The sequence below is a fragment of the Rousettus aegyptiacus genome, unplaced genomic scaffold (genome assembly GCF_014176215.1).
Source record: "Rousettus aegyptiacus isolate mRouAeg1 unplaced genomic scaffold, mRouAeg1.p scaffold_m13_p_9, whole genome shotgun sequence".
Taxonomy (NCBI): Eukaryota; Metazoa; Chordata; class Mammalia; order Chiroptera; family Pteropodidae; genus Rousettus; species Rousettus aegyptiacus.
The window spans coordinates 5,015,708-5,042,689 of NW_023416312.1; the positions used below are offsets into that span (position 1 = coordinate 5,015,708).

The following is a 26,982-nucleotide window of genomic DNA, read 5'->3' on the forward strand; positions in this document are numbered from 1 at the left end:
GGACACAGAAGACTTGGATCAAATGGGCCTCTCTGTCTATCACACATTAGTTTATATTAAACTGTAGTTATCTGTGCTGTCTCCCGACTTGGAGCAGGCCCTTTATCTAAATTCTTTTAGGCAGTTAGGGGAATAGTCAAAGGTTCTTTCTGAGTCTTGCTTCTTGAAAATAACGAGCTTAATGTAATCAGTATCTCAAAAGGCCTATTTTGGGGTGGCAAACACTACTTTCGCTTGACATCAGTAGAAAATGTTTGTCCCCAAAGACAGACTCTTCGCCACAGGATGTAGGGCCTCATCTTTATCTTAGTCTATTAATATATGAGGCTAATGAAGGAAAGATACTTTGTGAATACAAAGGGGTATTATAACTATTGTATTCGTAATTTAAAATGAAACAAAAGTGAGCAGAAAAACAATCCTTTTAAATTTATTTTTTATTTTTTTGGATGAGGCAACACTTGGTTTTCCTCACAGATTGCAAGGACCTTGTCAGCTTTCAATTCCTTATTTTTTATTTTTTACTACTACAGCACCTGGTCTTCCTAGGTCTCCCATCTGAGTACTAATCAGGTCTGACATCCTGCTTAACTTAGGAGATCAGACAGGATCGGGCTTGTGCATGGTGGCATGGCTGTAGGAAAAACAATTTGATGAGAGGGTTTAGACTGATTTCTGTGGGATAAGGGTGCTTCCTCATTCAACAAGTTGTTTATTCATGGCCTGCGACTAGCATAGCGTTGAAGATAAAAAAAGAAGATGGAAAAGAAGTCCATTGTTAAGTCGATTGTTTGTAGTTTTTTAAATCTTTTATTTTGAGGAAGTTACCTTTCAGAATGATTGTAAAACTGTCTGTCCCCTGAGGAACACAGCCTTCACCATGGTTTTGGTTGCTCCTGGGGATGAAGCAAAAATAAGGCTGAATAAGCCGGGCCATCTCTGCTATTGAAAGGGCCAGCACTATATTCCTTTTGGAGGTGAAGAAATAAGTCAAAGGTATTCACCTACTACTTGTTGGAGTTAGAACCTCCTTCCTAGGCTTCTGACTGAAATTCCAGGCTGATTCCAATCACACTCGAATCAAATATCCTTTTTCTGGAAAGTGTTAACCACTTTCAGGTTCTCACTGACTTAATAAATTCTAAAAAGGCATTGATCCTCAGATGTCTCCTAGTTTTCACAGCTGAATCAACACCCAGACTCTAAAAACAGGTCGGAATGTCATTAATGCCCCTGAATTGTACTCTTAAAAGTAGTTACAATGGCAATTTTTTGTTATATATAATTTACTATCATTTTAAAACTTAATAGTGCAATATACCAAAAACCATCTAATTGTACACTTTAAACCGGTAACACATATTACAACATGAGTTGTATGGCATGTGAATTATATCTCAATAAAGCTGTTTGGAAAAACAAAACAAAACAGGTTGGGCTTGTTAAACTAAAGTCCTAGACCCGAATTGCAAATATACCTCAGTCTGGAAAACTGGAGAGCAGAGAAATCAAACTGTAATCTGTCACCCACATTCTCACTGGAACTAAGATACACTTGTCAAAATGGTAAGAGGAGGAGGAGGAATAATGGGTTTTCTTTGCCAACAGATTGCTTGGGAAATAAGTTCTTCAAAAGGGTAGTTGTTCACTTGGCCACTTTGGTTTTTGTCATCGATATTGTTCATTTGTGTGTTATTATGGAAAAAGTTAAATATATAGGAAAGCAGACATAATAGTATGACCACCCAGCTTCAACAATCATCCACCCATGGCCAGGCTTGTTTCGTCTATATCACCACTCATTCCCCCCATCCTGTATTAATGTGAAGCAAATGTCAGCCATCCTATCATTTCATTGATCAATATCTCAGTATGGCTCTTTAAACACACACACACACCCCATTACCACGCTTTAAAAATTATAAAAATTAGCGATCCCTATGTCCATCGACACATGAATGGAAAAACAAAATGTGGTATATACACAATGGAATGTTATTCAGTCTTTTTTTTAAGGTAGCCTTTTTTTTTCCTTAAGAAATAAATTTAAGGTGGTTGGTGAATGTCAGGCATGGACCGTCCGACCGACCGCCTTCATGAAAGTAAAAAGAATCCAGTTACATAAGAAGCATTGTGTACAGTCTCAAATGGCTGAAGGTACAATGGGCTCCATATTTTACATAGTACAGAAAATTCTTTCATATGCAAAGAGAAACACAAATAATGTGCAAAAACCATTTTCACAGGTGGCAATTCGTAAAATGAAAATGATGGAAAACTTCATTCTTATTCTCCCAATTGTTTATATAACACAGTTCTATTTCCTAGTATGCAGATAATTTTAAATTTGAAAATCTGATTTCTTTTTAATCTACAAAGTGTTTAATAACGTAGCCTTTCTTAAGGCAGAATTTAAAAGAAATTCTGACACATGCTACAACATGAGTGAACCTCGAGGACATTTGCTAAATGAAATAAGCCATTCACAGACAAATATGATACGATTTCACTTATATGAGGTTCTTGAAGTAATCAAACTTATACAGAAAGTAGCTTGGTTGCCAAGGGCTGGAGAGAGGGTAGAATGAGGAGTTAATAGATACAGAATTTCAGTTTTGCAACAGGAAGAGTTCTGGAGATTGGTTACATAACAACGTGCATGTACTTAACACTACTGAACTTTACACTTAAAAATGGCTAAGGTGGTCAATTTTATGTGTATTCTACATTAAAATTTTGAAAATTTAACAATTCCATAATTTCATGATCTATCCAGTGCCCAAATTTCCAAGTCTTATGAAGTCATATTCCCCCGCCCCCATGTGTTTGAATTAGGATGCAAATAAAATCCACAAAGTGCCATGCATTATGTGTTAAAGCGTTTTTTATCGATAGGGTTCCCCTTCTCTCCTTCCTTGCAATTTTAATGTCATTTGTCCTATGGTTTCCCACAGCCTAGATTCTGCTGCTTGCATTTCATGGTGTCCTTTAACACTTTCCTCTGTATTCCCTATAACTTGGTAGTTGGACGTAGAGGGCCTGGGCTAGTTTTGCTTGTGACTCAGGAGGAAGCTAAAGATACCACTTCCAGGGGTCCAGCCTAGCTGGACCTGCACAAACGAGGCTAGGTCAACAGCCAAGCTGCTTAGAGTGACAAAGATGCTGTTTTACACGCCTAGGACAGTCACTACAAAGCTGGAGCTGGAGGAAAGGGGGGCGGGGCGGGACTCGGTGAGAAAAACCCTCTGCCCACTGCCCGCGCGCGTCAGCGTTAACGAAATAAACACGGGCGGGGGCGGGGCCTCCGGCCGGTAGTGACGCACGCGCGGCCGGCGTTGGCGTTGCCATAGAGGCGGGGAGACGGGTAGAAAGCTACTCGCGGGTCGCACTTCCTGCCATCTCCTCCGGAGGCGCGGGTTGCGAAGGCGTCGCCGCTCGGGTCTCGGGTGACCGGGACCGCGGCAGCGGCTCCGCGGGCGAGATGTTCCGCAGTCTGAGTAGTTTGTTTGGCTTGCAGCAGCTGGCGGAAGATGACCGTCAGTCCAATGGAGACGGGCAGCCCGAGGCAGAAGCTCCACCAGAGCAGACCTCCGAGGCGGTGGCGGAGTCGGCCGAGGAGGAGTCGCAGCAAGCCGGGGACCCGGAGCTCCTTCACCAGGCCAGAGGTCTCGGCAGTAAGTATGCCCCGGGACCAGGGACTGTCCGGGAGTGCCCGCAACCTTCCTTTTGACACCCGTGTGGCGCGGGCGGGACTGGCGGGGGGTGGCATGGGGTCGGGGAAAGAAGGTGTGTCTGTCGGACCTTTCCCGACGGGAGAGGTCGATGACCGGCAAGGCCGAAGCTTCATCTAGCCGTCAAATCCTGTGCCTGAAGTTCCTGGTGAGTTGTCATTCTTTGCGAAGCGTAAACATTGGCAGCAGCGCCGTAATAAAGCGATGGGGCCCCGTGTCGTTAGGTTTTACTCGTCGAATCTTTCTTTGTTCAACTTAACCAACTTTCGCCTCCACAACCTCCAACCCCTAGGTCAGGGGCCGTTGGAGAGCTTGAGTTGGTTGAAAAAGTGCCCTTTTACCTTTAGAGCAGAATGTATTATTGTCCGAAGTAAATTGACACGGTTATTGAAGGCCTCGGTCAGGCTCGTTTCCTTTTTAGGTGGGACCTTTTTCCTGCCAATTTTTGCCTGTAATGTGCAAGTTTCGGTACTAGATGTTTTGCGAACGACATATCATTTCATCTGTGTTAAACACTCCAGTGAATTGGGAGAACAAGCCCAGAGATCCTGGCCCTGAGTTATACTGATAGGACGCAGTAGCAGTGGAATTTGAACCTAGGCCTGTCTCATTCCAAAGCCAGTGCTCTTCCCCGAGTTTACTGCATAGTTAGGGAAGAGGGTAAAAGTAGGGTTAGAAGGATAAACACATACTCTAGTCATTCTGATTCCAAAGAGACTTTTTGGTAGGCTTAATAGTCAACAAAAACGTCTTTGAGAAGGTCGGTCCTGAAGCCCAGCACAGGTGAGAAAACTGAAGCAAAGGTAGGTATTACATTTAACAAGCATTTTTAAAAATCTAAAAGGTAAAGATTACACTAGAGGAATCTGGAGCCTGAGAGTGAAGAAACACACATGTATTTAAGAAAAGCTCTAACATTCACAAAGCGGTGGGGCAGGGAAAACAGACATAACATCAAATCATGGCCGTACATAATCTCAGGCCCCCAAACAGTGCACAAGAGAAACAAAACTGAATGCCGTGTAATAAAAATCACTAAAGAGGGAATGATTATTTCCTGTGTAGAAACTTGGGAAGACATGAGCTCGGAGTGTTGGAGAGTCATGAGATGGGTTTGACCAGAACAGAAAGGCCATTTTAGAATGTTGGGATACATAAAAGCGGGCCATATTAGGAAAAGCAGGATATGGAGGTTTACCTGATTTCATAGAACTTACAGAACCATTTTCATTTATCTCAGGGGAGTATCAAAAGTAGCTTCTTAAAATTTAGGGCTTTATTGGAACCTCATGTTGGTATTTAGTAATAAAGACCTCTGAATATTTTTTAATAAACGTATTCGGTATGGATGTCTACTTTGCAGCTTAATGCTGCAATCTCTTTCTTCACCAGACTCTTGCTGTTTGGAAAAGCTTAGTTTAGATGCAAGTACTCCCCTTCCCTGCCCACACAGACATTGTGAAGTTTAAAGTTTCCAAATGAATGAGAGCTGTTTTGGCTCTGATATTTATGTGATTTTAAAAAGCTGTAAAGGTTCTAGTTTATACACAAATCTTCAGAAAGACAAGAGAGATGATCAGATATTTTTTATTTCTACATATTGATCCTGAGAGGTATGTTATTTGCACAGTTTCAATAAGCAGGAGGGTGGCCAAAGATGAGCTTTGGCTTTTTCAAAACCGTCCCTGAGGCGAGTGCATGCCCAGGAGTAGAGGCAAAGTCGCCTCTTCTTCCTTCTCCTTTGAAAAGCGCTCTTAGTATTTGCAGTGGAACTGTGTTAATTAGGCCATCCTCCTCTTTTTTCTGTAGGGAAAGTGCATTTCAAGTTCTACATGCCTAACTTAGTTTACAACTAAGAGAGCTCCAGAAGTTAGTGTGTGCATAAGAAAATGCACATCTAGAGAGGTAAAATCCCCAATTCTGAATTAGAGATGGATAACAGTAATTACTGACTGCCCTTCGAAGTCCTGCCCTCCCCATCCCTGGAAGTGGGACTATCTGAGTAGGAGGTTGAATTCGGTAACCTCCGAAGTCCCTTCCAACACGAAGATTCTAAAATTGTACGAAACATAGTATTTTTGAAAAATTAACCAGCCTCTTCATAAGAGCATTAATATTCTAAGGCATATAAGCCTTAGAAACCACTGATTATTTTCCCATTCTAACAGCAAGCTTTTAACTCTACCTTCCTCTCTTTACTCTGATAAACTTTTCTGTTTTCTGACCTTTGAGAACATTCCTGCTTTTCTTTACCCTTATCATTCCATTCTGTTCTGCAAGCCCTTATCACTTGCTCATCTGACTTGAGGCAGTATGAGATTCCACCACCAGCTTGCCTTCCAGAGGCAGATAGCCTGTGTTTTGAGTTTCCTACAGTACTTACTGTCTTTATTGGGATATCATTTGCCACTTACAGAAAAATTCAGCTGTAAATTAACAGAAAGTCCAACAAACAGGCTTAATGAGAAGACCTTGATTATTTGCATCCAGGGTCTCCAAGACCACCCTCAGGTTTGATGAGCACCCATCAAAATTGAGGTTTCTTTAGCAAGAAAGAAGTCCTGGCATAGGCTATTGGGCAGATGGTTAATGGGGTGGGTCTGCCCCATCATAATGCACGAAATCATTTATCCTCCGAATAATTTATCCTCCGTGAGCCTCAGCTTCCCTACCTGTAAACTAGGCAGATTATACCTGCTCTTTCCAGGATAGTCGTAAAACTAAAATGACTGCTTTCAGTGTCTGCGATCTGCCCCCTCCTTCCTTAAAGTTGTGGAGGCGGACCCACTCACAGATGCTTTACTTCCTTTTCTCTAGTGCCTAAGTTCCAAAAGTTGACATTGTACTCCTGTTACTTCCTGTTAACTCTTATCTTAGTCTGAACTTTTCCTAACCATTTAATAAAAACTATCTTTAACTTGGTGTCAGTTGATGTCTTTGCTCTGACTTTGGAATCTGGGCCACTCTTTACTTACTCCTGGGAGACCTTCTCTCTCCCCCTTCGAGTGCCTCTTTTTCATGAATAATCTTGCTCCTCTGGTTGTCTTTAAATCTTTTGTTTATCACTGGACATTCTTTGAGCCCAAAACTGTGTTCTTCCATGTTCAGTGGGTTCAGCGTATCCACCCACGGAGTCATTAAAGTCTGAGAGTTGAGATTGTTATGCCAAAATACCAGTTTTTAAATGACAGTCCTCCCTTAGGGAAAAAAAAAGTCAGTTCTAGTTCAAAATGTATTCCTGAGAAATCTTAAAGGTAACCTTGCTGTTTTAGAACTTTAGATTTCTTTATCTGCAAAGAATATTTTTACAAAGTGCGGCCGTCTACCCATTTTATCATACCACTCTGGGCAAGTAAAGTAGTCATAGCCGAAGAGAAATGAGGGATCTCGCGATCTCGCTGAGCTCAGGACTTTTATGTCACTCCCCATTCATCCATCAGTAAATATTTACGGGTCATTCTGTCGGCAAAGCAGACAGCCTTGGGCCCTGCCCAAGTCTAGCTGAGAGGATAGATTCACCAGGTAATCAATCAGTAGAGTGTCATGAATATTGTTGATCAGGCAACGTAGGTGCCAAGAGAACACATCTCGGGTGCCTGCTCCAGTCAAGGAGCCAGGGAACACATCCCAGGAAGTGACACGTGTGCAGAGACCACAGGATGTGTATAGTTGGCCAGGTAAAGGAAGGACAGATGAAAGTTTTTCAAACCATGGAATGATGTATTTCAGGCCTCCTCGGAGAAACTCAAGAATTTCTTGTGGTCGCGAATGTAGAATAGGAGTGGGGACCTGTGGTGTAGTTAGAATGGAGTGTTGCTGTCATTGATAGATGGACGCCACCAGACACAGTGGGAGAAAGTAGACCGTTTCATGGTAAGGGATATGGGAAGTGGGAGAGATGGTCACTGAGCAGTACTGCTGCTCCGGGTACAAGTTGCCCGATTCTGTGCAAGTGCTGCCACGCAGAGTGAGAAGTTAACCAGGTAGGCCCAGCTCCCTTTGCCATTCTTACTGGACTTTCTCCCTGTCTGAGCCTTGTGAGAGTCACACACACAAACACCGCACCCCCACCCCCACCCCCTCAGCAGGTGCAAGTGGCAGAAACAAGACTGCGCCAACTTAGTCTTTCCCAGGGGATGAGATTCAAAGGCCAGTTGCCTTGGAGCATCCCCCAGCAGGTCCAGCTACCTGGGTCACTTCCTGTGGCCCAGATTGTGCAGAGTATAGACTTCGACAGGATATTTTTCTACATATAGGCCTTTATATCCTCGTGCAATAGAGCCTTGACATACATGTCTTTTCAGGTCTCCAGGAAAGTTAGTTTTGTTCTCATTTTGTTTTGGAAAGCTGAAAGTTTGTGTCTTTCAGTTTTAATTTTGTTCTACGTATTTGCTCATTATTATTCGTTAAGAAGGATTTATATTTACATTAGGGCTTGCCAAGATTTCTATTTATTAAAATCCACCAGATTTATCATGGGATGGGTTAATCTGAGAAAGGAGGGGCATTTTTTTCTTTGAACAGGAGGGAAGAAGAAGAAAATAAAGATGGGATACTTAAGGTCTAGAAAGGAAGAAAAGTAAAAAGGAGCCTTGATCTTATTTGTTAAGTTGGAGGGAAGATTATTTACTGAGGTAAGTTAGAGCGAGGGACTGGAGAAGGGCAACACAAGTTTGAAACAGCTACTGGGGGAAACTGAGGAGTTTGCTTAAGGGTCTTTGAAAGAGATGAACAGAAGGCCCCATAAGGATGGCTAATCCACCAAGAAAGGGTAGTACTCTCAGTGTTCTTCATTTTTTGTTTCCAGTCCTAATTAACAAGGAACATGCTCTGTGGTTTAAGATTCTTCTTAGACCTCTTTAAGGGAGCAGTTAAAAACACAATAACCATTGTACTTGAACATAGACTTTTTTTTTACTCTTTACAGACTATCTATTTAACTTTGCAACTGCGGCTACAAAGAAATTAACTGAATCAGTTGCCGAAACAGCACAAACTATAAAGAAATCAGTCGAAGAAGGCAAGATAGATGACATCATTGATAAGGTACATTTAAATATCTTTTGGTAGTAGGAATTTATGAAATTCATTAGCAGCTAATACTGTCCCTTATGAGTTTTATTAACCCAAGTATGATATATCTTGATAAAAATATTAATAGTTGAGATTCTTGTTTCTTTTCTCATTTAGTATAACAAGTAGCTGTGATATAAATTATCCAATTTAAATAACCTTGGTTTTTATTTTAATATAGTGTAAAATATATATCGATGCTCTGGGTAATAGTAAACTTTTCATATTATGAGTTTAATCTTCAACTGTAAGTACTTTAAGATCATATTTATGCTTTTGCATCATTTGGAAAAGTTTTTAAAGTCCTAGGCTCATTCAGAACGACCCTTTTAAGATGCTAAGGAGTGAGTTTGTTCATTTTTTACAGTAAAATAAGGGACTAGGGAATTTCCTTTATGTTGATAATTATTCGAACTAAGGAAGTCATCACCTAAACTTTAGATAGCTTATTCTAAAGGGGGTTGTATACTTAAAACTCAAAACCATCTCACTGTGGAAAGGGGGAACTATCACGTTTTTATCCTTTTTTTTGAAGAAAATGAATAAAATGTTTCAGACTTCACAAATCTTGAATGTAATTCTTATCTACTAATAAACCATTCAAGGTAATTTGACTCTTTATGTATTTTTTGACAGACGATCATAGGAGATTTCCAGAAGGAACAGAAAAAATTTGTTGAAGAGCAGAATACAAAAAAATCAGGTATAGTATAGGTTTGTTGGACACGGTTTACTTACCTGCTAGGTTTTATCAAGCACCTATTACATGCAGACACCACAATAAGTCTCTGAGAATACAAAAATGTGTAAGTAACAGCTCCCATCCTTTGGTAGAGCAAAGACTAGTGGGGGACACAAACCCATAAAACTTTGAGGTTTAAAGGAAGGAAAGAATCATTTCCTGCGGCTGGGATGGTGGATGAAGCCAGCCAGTGATGGCCCCTCTGAGGATCTGGCCCTGAAAAAGAGAGAGTAAGCTTGCATTTCACACTTATAACATGTCCAGTACACTGTCTCATGTACACTTAGCAAATGTTGGCTTCCTCCCCATTCTCTTCAGGAGGAAAAAACAAAGGAATTTTCCAGGAGAGTGAGAGAGGGCCATGAAAAGTTATTGGGGGTTTGGGGAACTTAACACATTTCTTTACTGACAAATGCTTGTTTAAATGTTCGTAGTTATAACATCTCAAAGTGCCTACTTGTACTGTTCAGTGGAGCTCAAACACAAAACTGTGTTTAAATTTGGCAAAAGTAGGGTAAAATAATTCAGTTGGTTTGAGCAGGGCTACAAATTTAAAAAGAACTAGTTAGTCCTCGGTGAGTTCCTGTCAGGCATTCGTTGTGCCTAGGTAAACCCAAAAGTATGAAACAGCAATTTGGGACAAATAAACCATACAAATAAGCATAACTTAGTGATTAATGGGAAGTGGAAAATTCACCCTGGCTCGGGGACCTGGTATAGGAGCTAAGATAGGAATTGCGAGGGCACGGGGTGAAAGGCTTGGAAGTGATTTCAGTTTTGAGGTACCCATTAGACAACCAGGTGAAAGGAACATGTACAAAATCAGGGAGGGGAACACATGTGACACATCGGGAAAATTCCGTTCTTCAGTCATATTAGTCACATTTCAAATGCCCAGTAACCACGTGGGACTAGCAGCTTCCATATTGGATAGTGCAGGGGTAGAATATTTCCATCATTGCAGATGGTTCTGTTGGTCAGCACTGCTCTGAATTGGTTAAATGGGGTCCAGCAGCAGTTTATTTCCATTCGAGGGGTAGAGGAGAATTCTGTCTGCAGGTGGGTTATCAGTCAAGTCATGTAAAACCATGAGAGAAGGTGAGTTCCCCAATGAAGAGTTTGTCAAGCCTGAGGAGATGAGCGGAGGTCTGGGGTGTTTAGGGGAGGGGAGGGAAGGGGAGGGGAGGGGAGGGGAGAAGCGGAAGGGATTGACAGATTCGGATCGCCTGCTAAGTGGCAGGCACTTCATATATACTATTTCATTTAATAAAAGGAAAGATAAGGTAAGTAATTTGCTGAAGGTCACTCAGCTGGTAAGCGATGAAACAGATCTGCCATCAAAACCAGTGTCCGTTTAGCCAAGAGAGAGAACAGCTCACGGCGAAGCAATAGAAGCCCAGAGAGGGAGAATTTCAAGGTCAGCTGAGAGGAAAGGCACTGTGTAAGAGCTCCACATTCACGCGTTTGCCTGACAGTCACAATAACTCTATGAAGTATTTACTATTAACTCCATTTTCCAGAGAAGGGAACTGGCCTAGAGAGAGAAGAACTAGGAAGTGTCCATGGGCTTGGACAGCCAGGAGGATATCGATCATCTAAATAGAGCAGTTTCAGAGGAAGGGGGTGTGAGGGGCGTCTGTCTTATCATTACAGTAGCTTAGGCCTTGGGAGGACCTCATTATCTGAGCATAAGTAACGCTAGGAGAAGCTACCCAAGGTAAATAGACTTAAAACGGAGACCAAAATGTTAAATAGTACAAGGAAAATTTTAGAGGGTCTTTACACTAATGTTTTTTTTTTTAAGTATGAAAATGTTTATTTTATCTTATAATGAACAGGATTTAGATTATAATTGCCACCATTTGCTTGTTTAGAATTAGCTAAAGAATGAGCTGGCTGTCTGTCCATCTGCCCGTGTGTCCATCCATGCAGCACTGAAGTTTTCTACCAGTTAACACACGATAGGACGTCTCTTCCATTTGACACTTGCAGCATAATAGTGAAAGGGATTATTTTTGCAAAAATACGAGGACCCTCTGCGTATATGTCTTCTGTGCTGAACCCCCACCTCCGTAGCCTTAGCTCTGCCCTCTTGCCCTGCTCCGGGCTCAGATGATAGAGCCGCACCCCTTGAATACCCCACCACACACCCACCACTCCTCCTCCTAGTCCAGTATGTGCTCTCAAGTCACCACAGAAACCCCACGAGACTCCCCTCTAAAGGCGGTTGCCATTCGTCATCTGGCATGATAATGGCGCTGAGTCGTAATCGTCTTGTTTTCTTGCAAGTCCCAGAGACACAGGCTGGGTGTTGGGTGTCTTGGTATTCCTAGCACTTCACTTCTAAAGCGTCGGAGGATTTGGTCCCGGCCCTGTTTATCACTCCCAATTAGCCCATTTCTTTCTTCATTTGCTTTCACTCCTGACAACTCTCTTCTCAGTTGCTAACTGCTCATCTTGCAGCTTCCTTATCACTTTTTGTCATGAGTCAAAGACAGTAACTTTTTATAAAAATTTGTATTAGGAAACAATTTCAATATTCAGAAAAGTTGCAAGAATAAAAGCAATACAGAGAACTACTACCATATACCTAGATAGTTAAAGTTGTCCAGCTTTAGGAAATTTTACATTGTTGCAATGCTCACATTCTAATTTCATCAGTTGACGCAGTAAGGTCCTTTATACATTTTCCACTTCAACACAGCATCCAGTCCAGGGTAGAGTACTACATTTTTTTGTGAAGTCTCTTAGCCTCCTTTAATCTGGAACGTTTCCACAGTTTTTCTTTGTCTGTTATATCATTGATGTTTTTGAAGAGTATCCCCCCCCACACACACATACACACCTTTTTTTGGTTAAATCGACCATGCCTCCTCATTTGGATTTTGTCTGATAATTCTCCATGATTAGATAGATTAGAATATGCCAGAATACCACATAGATGATGTGTCCTTCTCAAGATATCATGTGTAGAGGGCCACAGTGGCCATCCTTCTCCTTACCGATGCTGATTTTGGTTACCAAATGTTATATATATATATATAAGTCTGAGAATTATGATGAATTGTCATATTTGGAACTCATTAATAAGTTGCTAAAATAGTTATGTGGAAACTTTTCAAACCACGGATTGTATGATACCCCTGTAACCTGTTTTCCTCTATTCTTTGCTGTTAAAAACCTTTTAGAATCAGCAGTGCCACCATGGGTTGATAGTAACGATGAAGAAACAATTCAACAACAAATTTTGGCCTTATCAGCTGTAAGTATCTTGCAGTGTTCCGCGTAGTAGTACCTTCTTCCTAGCGTGACTTTAGCAGAGTGTTCTTCTTCTACACAATTTAAAATGAACATATCAACTTTCACTGTTTTTTATCACTAACTTTTGATTTGCTTAAGTTACTTTTTCTTTATGGAAAAGTAGGGCCTATTGCACAAAATAATTCTTTCGGCCTTTTATGTTATTAAGATAGATAATCTTTTGAAATACGCTATCATAGAAAGTTTGTAGACAGCATTTTAATTCTTCTGAACGAAATGATGGCATTCCAAATTTTCTCTTTAACTGCCGTATATATTTGTTTGAAACTGAAGTGGAAACAAAATTCCATACAATAATCTCTCTTGGGAATGTAGCAATGCCAGTTAACAATTATATAGATCTGGCACTTTCAGAGAGCACTTTCTCACACGTTATCTCTCTTGAGCCTCACTGCACATCCGCGAGGTAAGTAGGGGCTTTTACTGCCATTGTACAGGTTTGGGGACCGAGACTGTCAAATGTGCCCCTCACTTATCTGTGTCTCCTCCACTAGGCTGTAAACTCTTAATGGGCAGGGACTGGCTTTAATCCCTTTAATCATCAGCACCGAGCACCTCTCCTGGCACAGGACTCAATGAATAGAGCTTTTTACTTTATCAGTGGTTTTCTAGCTTTGTTTTTAACCCATTTTTATTTTTAAAATAGTCGTTAAAGGAACCTCAGTCTAGACAACAGACAAACGTAGAACTGGGCTTCAGCTCCCTTCCAGTGCCCTCCCCCCGAGCATCTTAAGGTTTTTCTTTCCATTAGTAAACCCTTCAAAGGCCTGAGCACCCATTTCGAGTTTAGTGTGAACACCATGTAATTTGTTTACCATATTACAGCCAGACTTGACCCTGACGTCACATGCCTGCTTATCCCCAGAAGGGAATTGGGATGGTGAAAGTCTGTTTCATCTGAAGGCAGATGTCAGATACTTACCATTCAGGTCCCCTCCAGCCTCACTGTCCCAAACCTGTTCCTCTCCTTGTCTTCTCCATCTCGGGGTGTAAGACTCTACGTATTCACCACTTTTTTCTAGCCGCAAACCCAGGGGTCGTCCCAGAGTCATCCCTTCCTTCCCACCTCTGCCCCAGTCCTGATGATGCTGTTTTCAGAACATAGCTCTGTCTAGTCCACTTCTCTGCTGCCACAGCCGTTGGTCCTGTGGTCCAGCATCTCCTGCCCAACGGCTCCCAACTGTTGTCCCGTTTTTACCCCTCTCCAATACAGGTTTATCTCAGCAGCCAGAGGGTCCATTTACGGAGTAAATCACTTCGTGTCACTGCCCTATATAGAACCCTGTAATGGTGACTGCCAGCGCCCCAGCTACTGCTATAGAAACCTAGGTGAAACATTATTGGGGCAGTTCCAGGCTTTGAAATTTTGACATCGGAAGGTAAAATAACTAAAATCCATTGAGGCTTAGATTTGCTCTTGATTTGTTAATGTAGGAATTCTCAAAAAACAAAAATATTAAAATCCAACACGGGCAAGATAAGATAAAACTGGTGCTTTCAGCAGCAGCACAAACTGCTACAATCTTCCTGGAGGAGAGTTTGGGCTGTACATGTTGAAAGAATCCTACTCTTGGACCAGGAATCGCAACTTCTAGGAATTTAGTCTAACGAGATCACTGTAGAAAAGAATACAAGTTGCCTGTAAAGTGATGTCACTTGCAGAGTCCTTTATAAGGAAAGATTAGAAACAACGTGCTGACTGCTGAAATGGGCCTGGTTAAATAAATTACGGCTCATTCAGTGTATACACATCTGCTTAGGAGGTGAGAAGATGTTCATGACCCTGAGCAAAAAGGGAAAGAGGCGATCCACAGCACGTGGAGTGCCTTCCCATTTATGTCCCAATCGTGTTTGTAGAGACACTGTATGTATGCAGAGAGACATGTCCAAGAGGGTTTTCATGGGCTTGTTTATGGATGGTGGTCATTTTGATGCTATGCTCTTCTTGGGTGTTTCGAATTTTTAAAAAACAGGTATGTATCATATTTATCAACAAAAAGGTGGGTTTTTTAGGAAAAGAAATAGGAACAGTCAATCTTAATGGTTCGAGTGGTCCAAAGCAGCAGCTTTTTGCCTTGGTTATGACGCTCAGTCTGTAGGACAGGGAGTGGTTCAGGGACATCTTTTCTACACTCATCAATGTGAAGCATGCTCCATCTCATAGGAATTCAAAGTCACCCTCATTTCTTAGGACATTTGCCCTGTCCAGGATCAGGCAATCCAGGGAAGTGTGGCCTTTGGCTCTTTCATTTCATTTCCTTCTTGGCTGAGTGAGGAGTGGTCCAGGAGAGGCGCGGGCTCACGGCTCTGCCAGGTTGGGCGTAGAGGGCCCAGGGGCATCGAAGAGTCACAGCGGCATCCCGCCCGGATTCCCACATTATGTACTGGCTGTGGGTCACAAGCCGCACACGGGTCTCCCGAGAACGAGGTGCTTTCTCTCATACAGTCTTGGGTCGAATTTCTTTTTAACAAGTCTCCGATTTTAATACACTAATGACAAAATGTTCGTATAAATGTTTGCATGACATTTTATCAGTGCGCCGACTGTACCTCTTAATGAATTGTGGGTTATCTAACCCTTAGTTTAAATTGTCCTAAACCTCAGTGCCGCGGCATGAAGAAGTCACTTAAAGTTGTTATTCGTTGGATAGTTTTCAAAGCAGATTGGTATCCGGCAGGGCGGAGAAGAGCTGAGGGGAGCCAGTCACTTCCCTTTCCTCCTCTCCCCACCGCCGCAGGCAAGGCGTAGGAAACTTGCTGGAGGCAGAGTCTGCAGGAGTAGGCAGCTGAAGATGGCAGGGTCTCAGTGTCTTGCCGTCCCTGTAAGGTCACACCTGTGGCTCCATTCTTGCAGAGCAAAGTGAATGTCCTAGATTAAACTGGAATGGACAGAGGCTGCCAGGTGCATAGGCAGCCTGCTGGCTTTGTGGCTGAGCCAGCGTGGGAGGCGCGCGCGCTCCACCCAGAGGGGGGTCTCGGGGTCCTGGCCCTGCCCTTCCGTAGGCACACACCCCGCCTTGGACAAGCCATTTTGCTCCCCTGGCCCAGTTTCTTCATCTGTAAAGTGAGGATGGAAGTGCTCGCTTCACAGTGTCCTGACAGAAGCTGGGGTGCCAGGCGGAGGCCCAGGCCCTAACACCAGTGCTCAGCAAGGGTTTGTCGACGGAACCAACACCGAGCCTTCCCCCAGCCTGGCCACGCTCTGCAGAGAATCCACACTGTGTCTCTCTGTCCCCCAGGCATTGCTGGGCCCTTGATACAAGGACTGACCTGTGGAACCTTGCAGAGATTTGTCAGGCTGTTGAGAGGTGTGGGACGAAGGCCTAGTCCACACACGTTTTTCTGACATTACCACCGCGGTTAGCCGACTTCAACTTTGGGTTAGAATGTTTTTAAAATCGTTTGCACTAGTTTTCAGATACCTAACGGTGCCTACTAAAATGTGTTCATGTGATTTCAAACTATATAATTTCAGCTAATTGCACGATTGCATTTCTTGGTCTCCCACAAGGTGCTCTCCACTTGAGACTAAAAAAATATACGAAGATAGGTTGTTTTCTGCTCTCTCTTAAGCAGACAGGTTAACAATAACTCAGTGGACTTTGCAGCCGAATTCTCGAGAAGTCAATATTTGCCAAACCAATAATTCATTGTTATATATTAATCACGTTCTATGGTTTCCCCCTTTTCATCAAAGGACAAGAGAAATTTCCTTCGTGATCCTCCAGCCGGTGTGCAGTTTCATTTTGACTTTGACCAGATGTACCCAGTCGCCCTGGTCATGCTCCAAGAGGATGAACTATTGAGCAGAATGAGATTCGCCCTCGTTCCTAAACTGTAAGCACCGTGCCCCCGAGTAGAAGTGGCGCTGCTCACAGACGCGTGTGTGCGTTCCCTGGTCGTGTGCGGGGAGAATCGGGGGCTGGGCCGGAGCAGTCTGACTCTTCATAGAGACGGGCTCCGCGGCCCTTCGGCACCGCACACGGACACCAGGAGCGGACTTTCGGGATGTTTGGAGAAGGGCCAAGGTGCGCCCTTTTATCCCCAGTTAGAAGGTACAACACACCTTCCTCCACAAACGCACCGCTGTCTCCTGCATACATCGAAGGTCCACGAGGCCTGTCATGAGTCGGGACTGGTGGCTGCGTCTTCTCCACGCGGGCCCTGCTTCCCTCCCAAATGCCTTCCCGTCCTTTAAGTGCAGTACAAGCATAAAGTCTTCTGTGACAGCCACCAGCAGCGGGTCCCCTCCCCTTCTGCCAACACAGGCTCTTCACCTTTCTAATTCTAATCCCTTATTTTGAGTCTCACATTTTCAGAGTCAGCGGTCTGTCTTATTCTGAGTACTCTTTTTTTTTTTTTTTCTAGTACTCTATTCTTAGTACATGGATGCAGTGTCTTACTGTTCTCTGAGGACATGAAGTATGGTTTTCGTGAGACAGCTCTTTCCTCTGAATCTCTGTGTTCACTTTGGGCTGTCTTTCGCGTTGCAGGTTTTGCTGGAAGGTGCTTGGGGTTGTGTGTTCCCACAGGCCTTTTGGGCCTGGCGGCTCCCCATAGAGGACGCCTCAGCCTCCTGCCTGGCTGCAGGTAGAATAACAGGGACAGCCTGGGCCCTGTGGCTTCAGTCTGCCGTTACACCCCCATTCTCAGCTGTGCCACCCGTCCCTGAGCGCAGAGCGGCTGAGTCCCCGAGAACCCTCAGTCTCTGCCCCGTGAGAATCGAGGCCATCTCGCCACTCCTGCAGGGCCTCCCACCGCTCCTCCTATCTTGAGCCCAGACTTGGAACAACACTTACATAGAACCTTACTTTTTCTTTTTAGTGAAACTCTTCTCTCTATGGTTATTAACATGTTGGAGGCAAATTACTATTATGCTCATAAAATCCTGGGAGTTGGCTTTTGAACAGTTCTTATCTATGTATCTGTTTGAAGCCCTTTCATCTCAGAATTTGAGATCGTACCTATTCCGAATAGCTGCCCCTTCCTGAGAGAAGACCAGCAAAGCGCTGGGGTTCAGCTAGGCTTTGCACCCGAAGGCTCCGTCACCTTGAAGACCATTGGAATCACCTGGGTCCTGCAGTGAGCTCTCTGCCAACGCCCTCGGGACTGTCCAGAGACCCTGAGGCGCTGGGACATGTAGCTGTCCATAGGTCTGGTTTTTGACAATTCTAGACTCCTCACTGCTGACAGTAATTTTAGAATTTTTAAAGCTTGAGAGAATTGGTATTTGGCAAATAGTATCTTGGATTTGTCACAGGCTGAGTAAACTTCCCATTGAGTAATATAATTCTGGTTTCCTACTACAAATTCTGTTAAGGATACTTTAGAAATTAGGGTTATTATTTTTATGTCTTTTTCTGGATGGAAGGATATATCTGGCATTGCCTTAAATATTCCAACCCCCACCCAAAGAGAACCACGTGTGTGGGGGAGGGGAAGAGGCGTAAATGAAGCGTGACTGGCGAAGTGCCGATAATTACTGGAGTTAGGTCACGGACCTGTGGGCGTTCTTTGTTCTAATCTCTCCACTGTTGTTGAAATTTCCAGAACAAAACCAAAACTGAGCCATCACACATAAATATACGACTTCTGCACTTTTCCTTCAGACATACGGAAGTGCAGCTTGGACCATCTGAGACACTTCTTCTGAACAGAAGCTGTCATTAACCAGGAAGAAAACAAACACTTGCTATGTGTTTGCACGTGCCTTTACCGTGTTAGCACTTCCCTGTGATAGCAGTGCAGCCGGGGACAGGGCCCTGCTAGGACATCGCAGGTCCCCGCTGAGGCCTTCACGCTGGTGACAGTAGGGAAATCACAGTCCTTTCCAGCCCTGGACTGTGACATATGCACATTGTTTCCCAGAGGCTGGTCACAGCATACGAATGCCTTAAAACAGTCCATTAGAGCGTAAGCTGTCAGGCAAACGTTTGAGAGCTGCTACCTTCAGTGGATTCTTTATTGTAGGGCTTCTCAACACATTTAGTCTGTCACCGGAGGGTCACCAGATATTTCTGCAGTGAGCCTGCCACCACTTTCTCTTCCGTCAAGAGGGAGAGGCTCTGGAAAAGACAACAATTAAGATGTTTGTTTTTATGAAGAGAGCAAACATTGGCCATGATCCACTGTGGATAGAGAGTACACTGTTTCATTTCGTTCATCTCATAGAACTCAGAATTAAAAGTGACCTTGAAAATATTCAGGCCACTCAGTATATCATGGGAAGGCTAATCTCACCTTTGTGTAGCTGTGATGTTACCGTGTAACGCCCTGGAACTTGTCCGGGTAAAAGCCCCCCAGTTGTTGGATTTGTTCCCCAGCGTCCTAGTCTCTGTACCCCTCACCGTACGAATTATTACTCTCTGGAAGTGAGTTCCCCAGAGTGGTTATGATGTGTTGTCTGCTTGCAGGAGTGCACACCATAGCGCGTCTTGTATAATTTTAATGCAGCGTAAGGTTTCAGTAACTCTTCCAGCAAATACAGCATGCTATGCTGAACTCGTGGGCTCTGACCTCCTGCTGACTGACTGTTGGTAAGCCAGGTCTCCCTCCTGCCGAGTTACTTGCACAAGACGTTATGAGAAGAAAGTTGTGAGGCCACATGAGTTTGAGAAATACTGCTTAGCACGCGGGAAGAACTGAACAAGTAAGAGGTCAATATTCCTGTCACCATCTATGTTGGCAGACAACTTGTCTTATTCATCCTCTAACCCCCAGCACGGGACCTGGTCCACGTGGCACCCCAGGCATTTGTGGGATTAATGAAAGAAAAGATGGTCGCCTCTGGCAGCCTATCGGCTTGTTACCTGGCCTAGTTTGTGTAAATAATCTTGCATTTTGCCTCTGGCACTTGAAAAGTTAGCTTCCTGGCCCTGCTTCTCCATTCACAGACTTGGCAACCATGCTTTGATGTCCGAAGGTAAGTCCTGTCCTCATTCACAAGCCTGGGCCTCAGCATTTTCTCTCACTTCTCACTGATTCTCTTCTACTCCTCCCAAGTCTTCCTGTCATGCTTTCCTCCTTCATTTCCTCCCATCTAAGAACCTGCATCCCTTCTAGTAAACCAGGAGGTAGAGAGGCATTCTCTCCTACTCTTTTGTCATTTCTACTAGCAAAGCATTTTTAGAACATAAAACGAACAGTTTTTCCAGGACAAAAAAAAAACCCACTGCACATATCCCTCAGGTCATCAGAGCTGTTCCTTGGCTGTCTTAGTTTGTCTCCTCCCCTCAATAAATACTTTTATTTAAGTAGCTCTGAGGTGAGCATAGTTATCATTGTTTATTATTGTTGTTATTACTTTGAAACAATCACAGACTTATAGAAAAGTGAGAAGTACCATGTAAAGAACTTTTTTCCTTACTCATTTGGGACCTAATGCATCACCCGTTTGCTTTAGTGTGTATTTCCAATAGACAAGGGTTCTCCTGCATAACCGTCATATAACCATCCAAATCAGGAAACAGTCACTTCCGCATTATTACTGAGTCTCAGGCCCTGTTCAGGTTTTACCATTTGTCAGGATGATATCCTTTTAAGCAAAAGGATCTAGCTCAGACTCATGTTACATCAACCATCTCCCACCTGATTGCCCATTCTTGGGAATTGCTAGTTTTTTGCAAGCTGCCAGACATTTCATTTCATAAGGAACGACCGCCACAATCCGATCCGTTCTCTCCGCTTGATAGCGCGTAATTCTTCAGTAAACAGCAAATAATTGGTGGGGTCCTGCCTCTTGCAGTCTCCCAGGTTGACCATGCTTCTTTCACAGCAGCAGCCTGTTTTCCTCTGCTGAGGGCAGTGTTGGCATCATTAAAATATCTAGAAAAATCGAGGCTTCATTGGCATTCTGAAAGTTTTCTTTTGCTGCTCCGAAGATAGCTTTTTGTCCTGTTATTTAGCTTTCAATTCAAAAGCAAATGAGAATCTTCTCTGAGCCTCACTCGGATTTGCAAATGCCCCTAAAAGATCATCGATTCCAATCTCCACTGCAACAGATAACCCCCCTGCATGCGTTCCCGTGCTTGTGTGCTCAAATGTGTTGTCGTGTGTGTTTAACAGTGTGAAGGAAGAAGTGTTTTGGAGAAACTACTTCTACCGCGTCTCCCTGATCAAGCAGTCGGCCCAGCTCACGGCCCTGGCTGCGCAGCAGGCCGCCGGAAGAGAGAAGAGCCTCAGCAGAGAGGGCGCGCTGCCGCTCGCAGGTACGCTCAGAGGCCGCCGTGCACAGCGAGCCGCTTCAGAAACAGTCTTAAGTCGTCTAAGGCCATGCCACCCTGAACGTGCCCGATCCCGTCTGATCTCGGAAGCTAAGCAGGGCCAGGACTGGTTAGTACTTGGATGGGAGACCACCTAGGAAGACCAGGTGCTGTAGGTGATAAAAAAAAAGAAATAGTCTTAGACTCTGGTGAGGTTCTCATCTTGCACGTGCCAGAAATGTCACGTCATCGCATAGAAAATTCTTTGCTGCCCTCTCTCTGGCCCCACTCGCACGACTTCGCCAAGCTCTCCTTTCCTTTGCTATCTTTTTCTCATTCTTCAGTTTTTTTATTTCTTCCTTTTTGATTTCTCCCTCGATCACCGGTCATCTTCCCATCTCTTTTCTTGCTTTTTACCAGGTGACGTTTTATACCTCCGTCCTCCACTGGTTCAGTCCACCCCTTTTCTTTGTTCCTCATTCACCCCGATGTTTCCCGAGTACTGTAGTCTGTAGAGCAGAACTGAGCTCTGCGCTACCGCAGCTTACAAATACCCAAATACTCTTCCTTTATTGTGACAGTTTACCCCTGCTCGTCGAGGAAAGTGTTTTATAATATCAGCAATCCTTGAATATCTGTAAGAATAATTAAAATAACAAATGGGTTTTGTAACATTTTTGACATTTAATGAATATGTGCTTTGTATAAGTAGTATTTACAGCTGGAGACTTCATGGAATTTTAAATAATTATGCAAAACTGTGTACAGACCACTAACGTAGTGAACTTGCTCTACACAGTAAAATTTGGCATTTCACATTTTACATGAATCTGAGGTATCTATCATTCTGTAGTATTTCTTTTTATTCATTTTATTGGAAAATGCCATTTTACCAAATACTACCTGTGTAACAAAGTGGGCTTAAGACAGGGTTCAGTAGAAACTGAACAACTAGTAAGTTTGATGAAATAGCAAACTCATTTGTGAAAGAGGAAGAAGCTGTGATTGAGCATTATACTGTACTTGGTACTTTCTAGCATTTGTGACAAAAGGAAAAGTTGGTAAATAACTTGTTTCTCATTATCCTAAAAGAAAGAGCAGAACTATTCTTCGATGAATTTTGCTAACACTAAAGTCAAAAGTTATTTCCTGCTGGAAATCTTATATAAGGGGCATCAAATATGATGACATAGTAAACATGTCCCCAAAAGAAAGAGGTTGAAATGGTTTCGCCTGGCTATTTCTTGTACTAACTTAAAACCTGAGAACATAACATTAAAAACTCATTTCTGTAAATTATTTAGTATCATCATACTCGTGGATATTCTAGTTATAATTGTATGTATTCAGAATTGAATCAAGCAATTATTGTCTCTTTTATTCTCACTTCTTAGAGGCAGTACGGCCCAAAACACCACCTGCTGTAATCAAATCTCAACTTAAGACTCAAGAGGTAATACAGTTTTATGTTGTACCTAGTAGTTCATGTCTGGAAATGAAGTCAGTCTGTGTTAAGTCTCTGAGATACCATTTCAAACAACTTATAAATGTGGGTCTTATTTGTTCTGAAGAAGAGGGGTCTAGTACTTGAATAGTTAAGGACCTACAGCTGAGACGTGAGGCGGAGGCCCTGGCATATCTCATTCTAGATGTGCCATTCGGGAGTTGGACAGAATGATTGGCGTGACCCAAACTATGAGTGAAGAAAATAGGTTCAGATGGTAACTCATTTGGTTACCCAGCAAGTGTGCTGGTTAGAAGGTTGGAGAGCAGTGAGCATCCGACTAGCAGAGGAAAGAAAGGAAAACGATGGTGCATTTAATTGTGAGGTGACTATAAGCAGGAGCCCCAGCACATAAATTTCGCTTAGAAAACCATTTCCAGAGCTTATCTATTGCATTTCAGGAAGAAGAGGATATTTCCACCAGCCCGGTGGTGTCCGAGTTTGTCAGTGACGCCTTCGACACTTGTAACTTAGATCAGGAGGATCTGAGGAAGGAAATGGAGCAGCTGGTGCTCGACAAAAAGGAGGAGACTGTACTTGAAGGTACAAAACAAGCGTTCTGTTACCCGTCCGATGTTGATCATAGAAAATTGTTATTCTGAAGCAGATATACAAAAATATGCTATAACTTTTGCATCAAGAATTGCTTCGCTGTGCCCCACCAGAAGGTGGCTTCTAGCACAAGCGACCAGGTTGCACGCCCCTCTGCTCTAGGCACGCACGGAAGCAGAGAGAGGACACACTAGAACCCAGAGAGGTTAAGTGATGCAAGGCCTGGCGGCCCCAAGGACCTGTGGGCAGGAGCAGGGAGGAAGCAAGCACAGCTTTCACGTGCGGACACTGGCCTCTGGCGCCCCGCTTTTAAAGCCGGCATCCTCCTCGGGTTTATGCTTGTGCCTAGGAGATTCTTTTCCTGGCAGCTGCGTGCCACGGGAGCACTGCTTCTGGGAAGGAGCAGGCTGCCTTGAAAAAAGTAAAATAATTTAGAAAAAAAGCACAAGCAGGGGCGGGGGAGGGCTGATTTCTTTGGCACATCAGGACAAATTACTGGCTTTCCACTGGCTTTCAAATGAAGAGTGTTTCCTGGAGGTCAGGGAGCTGGCAGCGAGCGCCGGCGGGGAGAGTAGCCAGCCTCGGGAGGCTAGCCCCGGCCTCTCCAGCCAGCTGCTCTTTCTCTGAATTCCTGCCCTAGCTGTGATTTGGGCCACTTCATGTTCTTTTCCATAGTAGTTGACTCGGCCCCCGGCGAAACTGTAAGTTGCTCAGGGGCAGTTATCCCCCGCAGTACATAACATGGAGCCTGGCACCCAGTAAGCACCTAATAAACCTTTCTGAAATCGTTCGGTTGCTATACAACACTGTCTTTTCCCTTGAGCAAAAAATTAAAACATTTAGTGTTTGTTTTCTCTATAGCTACTAAGTTTGCTTTTTTTCAAAAGATGAAAATGAATTTTAGCTTTAATTTTCATTTTTTATTATTCATTTCTTTATTCATTTTAGGTGAGGCAACCCTTGGTTGACCTCACAGATTGCAAGGACCTTGTCAGCTTACAATCCCTTATTTTTTATTTTTTATGCCTACAGCACCCGGTCTGTAGGTGGTCTCCCATCCAAGTACTAAACCAGGCCCGACCCTGCTTAGCTTCCAAAATCATTCGGGATCGGGCTTATTCACAGTGGCATGGCCGTAGACTAGCTTTACTTTTTAAATATCCAGTTTGTTTTGTTTTCTCACTGTTTTATAACACTACATAACAGATGTCTTATCCTATACATACATACTCACATGCGCGCGCAGACACACACACACACACACACACACACACACACACACACACACACACGTGTATATTGAGTGCCCAAGCAGAAAGTTGCAGCTCTAAATCTCAACATGGAAGACCAGTGCGAGAGCTCCGATGGAGCCCTGTGTGAGGGGCCAGGCTTTGACAAGAGACTGCCTGACTTCCAGTCCCAGGTTCCCTTCCCATTGTGGGGAGACTACTCTTAAAGTGGTTAAGCACCAACCTTGGAGCCTGCAGACCTGCTGTAAAGCTGTGTGACCTTGGGCAAGTCCCTTAACCTCTCTCAGCCTCCATTTCCCCATCTGTAAAATGTGTGTAATAGTGGTATCTAGTCCATGGATTGTTCTAAGGATAAAAAAAAAATAGAGCAATATGCAGAGAGTAGTTAACGCAGTACCTGGCTCAGTAAGTGCTCAAAAAACATGAGCTGATTTTGGTATCATCATCATCATTGTTAGTGGTAAAAATTAATTCGCAATCAAATGCTAATTATCAATTATCCATATAAATTTAGGGAAAAGAGAGGCCTAGGTAAAGCGAAATAACACCTCAGACTCACTGATGACATCTGATACCTTTGGTTCTACATTTAACAGATTTCTCTTTGTAATATTTCTTGTGGCCACTGTTAAAATCCGTTCAGTGTCTTGGAGCAGTGAGGAAGCTTGCGATGTTAAGTTACCGTGACTAGGACTTCCCTAGGCCGCCATACTTGACCGAGTTGTTAAAGCGACAGCAATAAGTTCAGAGAGAATCTTTTCCTTCTGATTTGTTTCTTTTAGAAGACTCTGCAGATTGGGAAAAAGAACTGCAGCAAGAGCTTCAAGAATATGAAGTGGTGACAGAGTCAGAGAAACGCGATGAGAACTGGGATAAGGAGATAGAGAAATTGCTACAGGAGGACAATTAGCCACCTCCTGAAACACAAGCATTCTCCCTAACAGTCTGTAACCGTCATTAAATTCTCGAAGGCATGAAACAGTATAACTATGAATTCTTTTTTAAATTGAAACTCGCCTTTTCTTTTAAAAAAGTATATAGAACTGTTATTCTAATAAATCAAAAAGGCATATTTTATGTACTATTTCTCTAATATAAATCCAATTAGAGATGTTCTTATAGTCAGTATGGCTATCTTAGCCACAGAAACATAAGTAGAACTATAGAGTTGTTTTCTGTGAGATCAAAAATATATTCTTTAATTATGGTTTTCTAAATATTTGTACTTATTGCGTTTCCATTGATACACATATGTTAAAGTATTTAATGGATTGATAACTATCAAAATGACCAAACTGTACCAAAGAACTGAAGACGAAGCACTTTCAAAACTGTTTTTGTGGTATTTTTTTGAAGCTCCATCTGGAAGCCAAAAGATAGAATAATCACATTGATTCCAATAGTATAAACATCACACAATTTGACATTGAGAAATACTGTGCAAAAATATTCTTCTCTGGGGCCTTTTCTTTCTTTCTTGTTTAACTATTACCACATCTAATAATACTTTTTTTTCCCCTAAATTTCACGTGATGGATTTTGTAGGAAGCAGGACTTTTCGTCCTTTTTGTATTAATGACCACCAGAAGCCTGTTCACCTTAAAGTCTTGTTGTTTAAATCATCACCACATATAAATGTCTTAGCTTTGTCTTAATTAAACTGTCAGTCTTTATAAAATTGTGTTCTCGTGAGTACAACTTATAGAACTTCATGCAGTCCTATTAGTGTTCTGGTAAACTATCAGGCCCATGTTCATGGAAGATGGTTATTCAAGATGAACAGGGTGGCTTAACTTCCAAGGCATTCGCTTCCCAAACCTTTCATGTTTCTCCAGGAGCCTTTATATCTTAAAGGGGAATAGAATTAAGACAGTTCTTTATAAGAAAGATGTGCATATTTATACGCTTGGCCCCACAAAAATTAGTCTGTGCGGTCCTCTGGCAAAGTGAGAGTCGATGAGAAAACCGAGTGAGTGTGGCTCCAAGTGTTTGTAGTTTGGGATCCGCACATGTGAATGAGCCAGATTGCCTCAGCTAGGAGCACTTGGGTCACAGCAGTAAACTCACGTGTTCTGTGAAACCACCGACCCCATTATCAGGAGATTTCCCCTGTGGTGCCATAGTTGCTGATCACTGAGTTTGGGTTCAGAGACATGACTGGTAACTCCTGTAGTAATCCTTTTAAAGGGAAAGGTTTGTTTTCAAATAGAGTTTGCTGGAGGGAAAGAAGCAAGTCAAATGTGTTTTAAGTAGCTGAAAATCCTAGATGTAAGCAGATCAGAATGTGATAGTGCTTGACTCTTATTAGTATAAGCACTAAAATTGTTATTGATGAATCTGAATAAATACAAAAAAGGGTTTCAGAGAAAATTCAAAATTTAAAATGACAGGAGAAACACTATAATTGTTACTATCAGGTTTCCATGATATTGCATTTATAAATAACTGAATTGTGCATTGCCCTGTGATAATAAAAGGATTTAATAAGACTTTTTACACAGCAAAAAATAGTTAATGCCATATTTTTATGAATTCATCAAGGAGTAAAATATTCCGTTTTGTAAATTATACAGGTAACCAAAGTGGTATTCCTTTAAAAGGCAAAATA

At 42.9% G+C, this 26,982-nt stretch overlaps 1 protein-coding gene and 1 pseudogene across 1 annotated transcript; both read left to right on the forward strand.

Moving 5' to 3' along the window:
* The first annotated feature begins 3,373 nt into the window (after positions 1 to 3,373).
* On the forward strand, positions 3,374 to 26,055 carry SYAP1 (synapse associated protein 1). Its single transcript, XM_016118645.2, has 9 exons — positions 3,374 to 3,674; positions 8,659 to 8,777; positions 9,441 to 9,507; positions 12,735 to 12,808; positions 16,565 to 16,704; positions 20,932 to 21,074; positions 22,463 to 22,521; positions 22,974 to 23,115; positions 25,157 to 26,055. Exons 1-9 carry the CDS (start codon positions 3,482 to 3,484, stop codon positions 25,282 to 25,284), a joined length of 1,065 nt encoding a protein of 354 aa, XP_015974131.1. The 5' UTR covers positions 3,374 to 3,481; the 3' UTR covers positions 25,285 to 26,055.
* Positions 21,129 to 21,247, forward strand: LOC118608200 (annotated as a pseudogene).
* Positions 26,056 to 26,982: the final 927 nt, after the last annotated feature.

What these genes read in the sequence shown, in the direction of transcription:
- SYAP1 (XM_016118645.2), top strand. Translation starts at nt 3,482, where the DNA reads ATGTTCCGCAGTCTGAGTAGTTTGTTTGGCTTGCAGCAGCTGGCGGAA. An exon ending in CCAGGCCAGAGGTCTCGGCA is followed by an intron (nt 3,675 to 8,658) that starts GTAAGTATGCCC and finishes TACTCTTTACAG; the next exon opens with ACTATCTATTTAACTTTGCA. An exon ending in AAATTTTGGCCTTATCAGCT is followed by an intron (nt 12,809 to 16,564) that starts GTAAGTATCTTG and finishes TTTTCATCAAAG; the next exon opens with GACAAGAGAAATTTCCTTCG.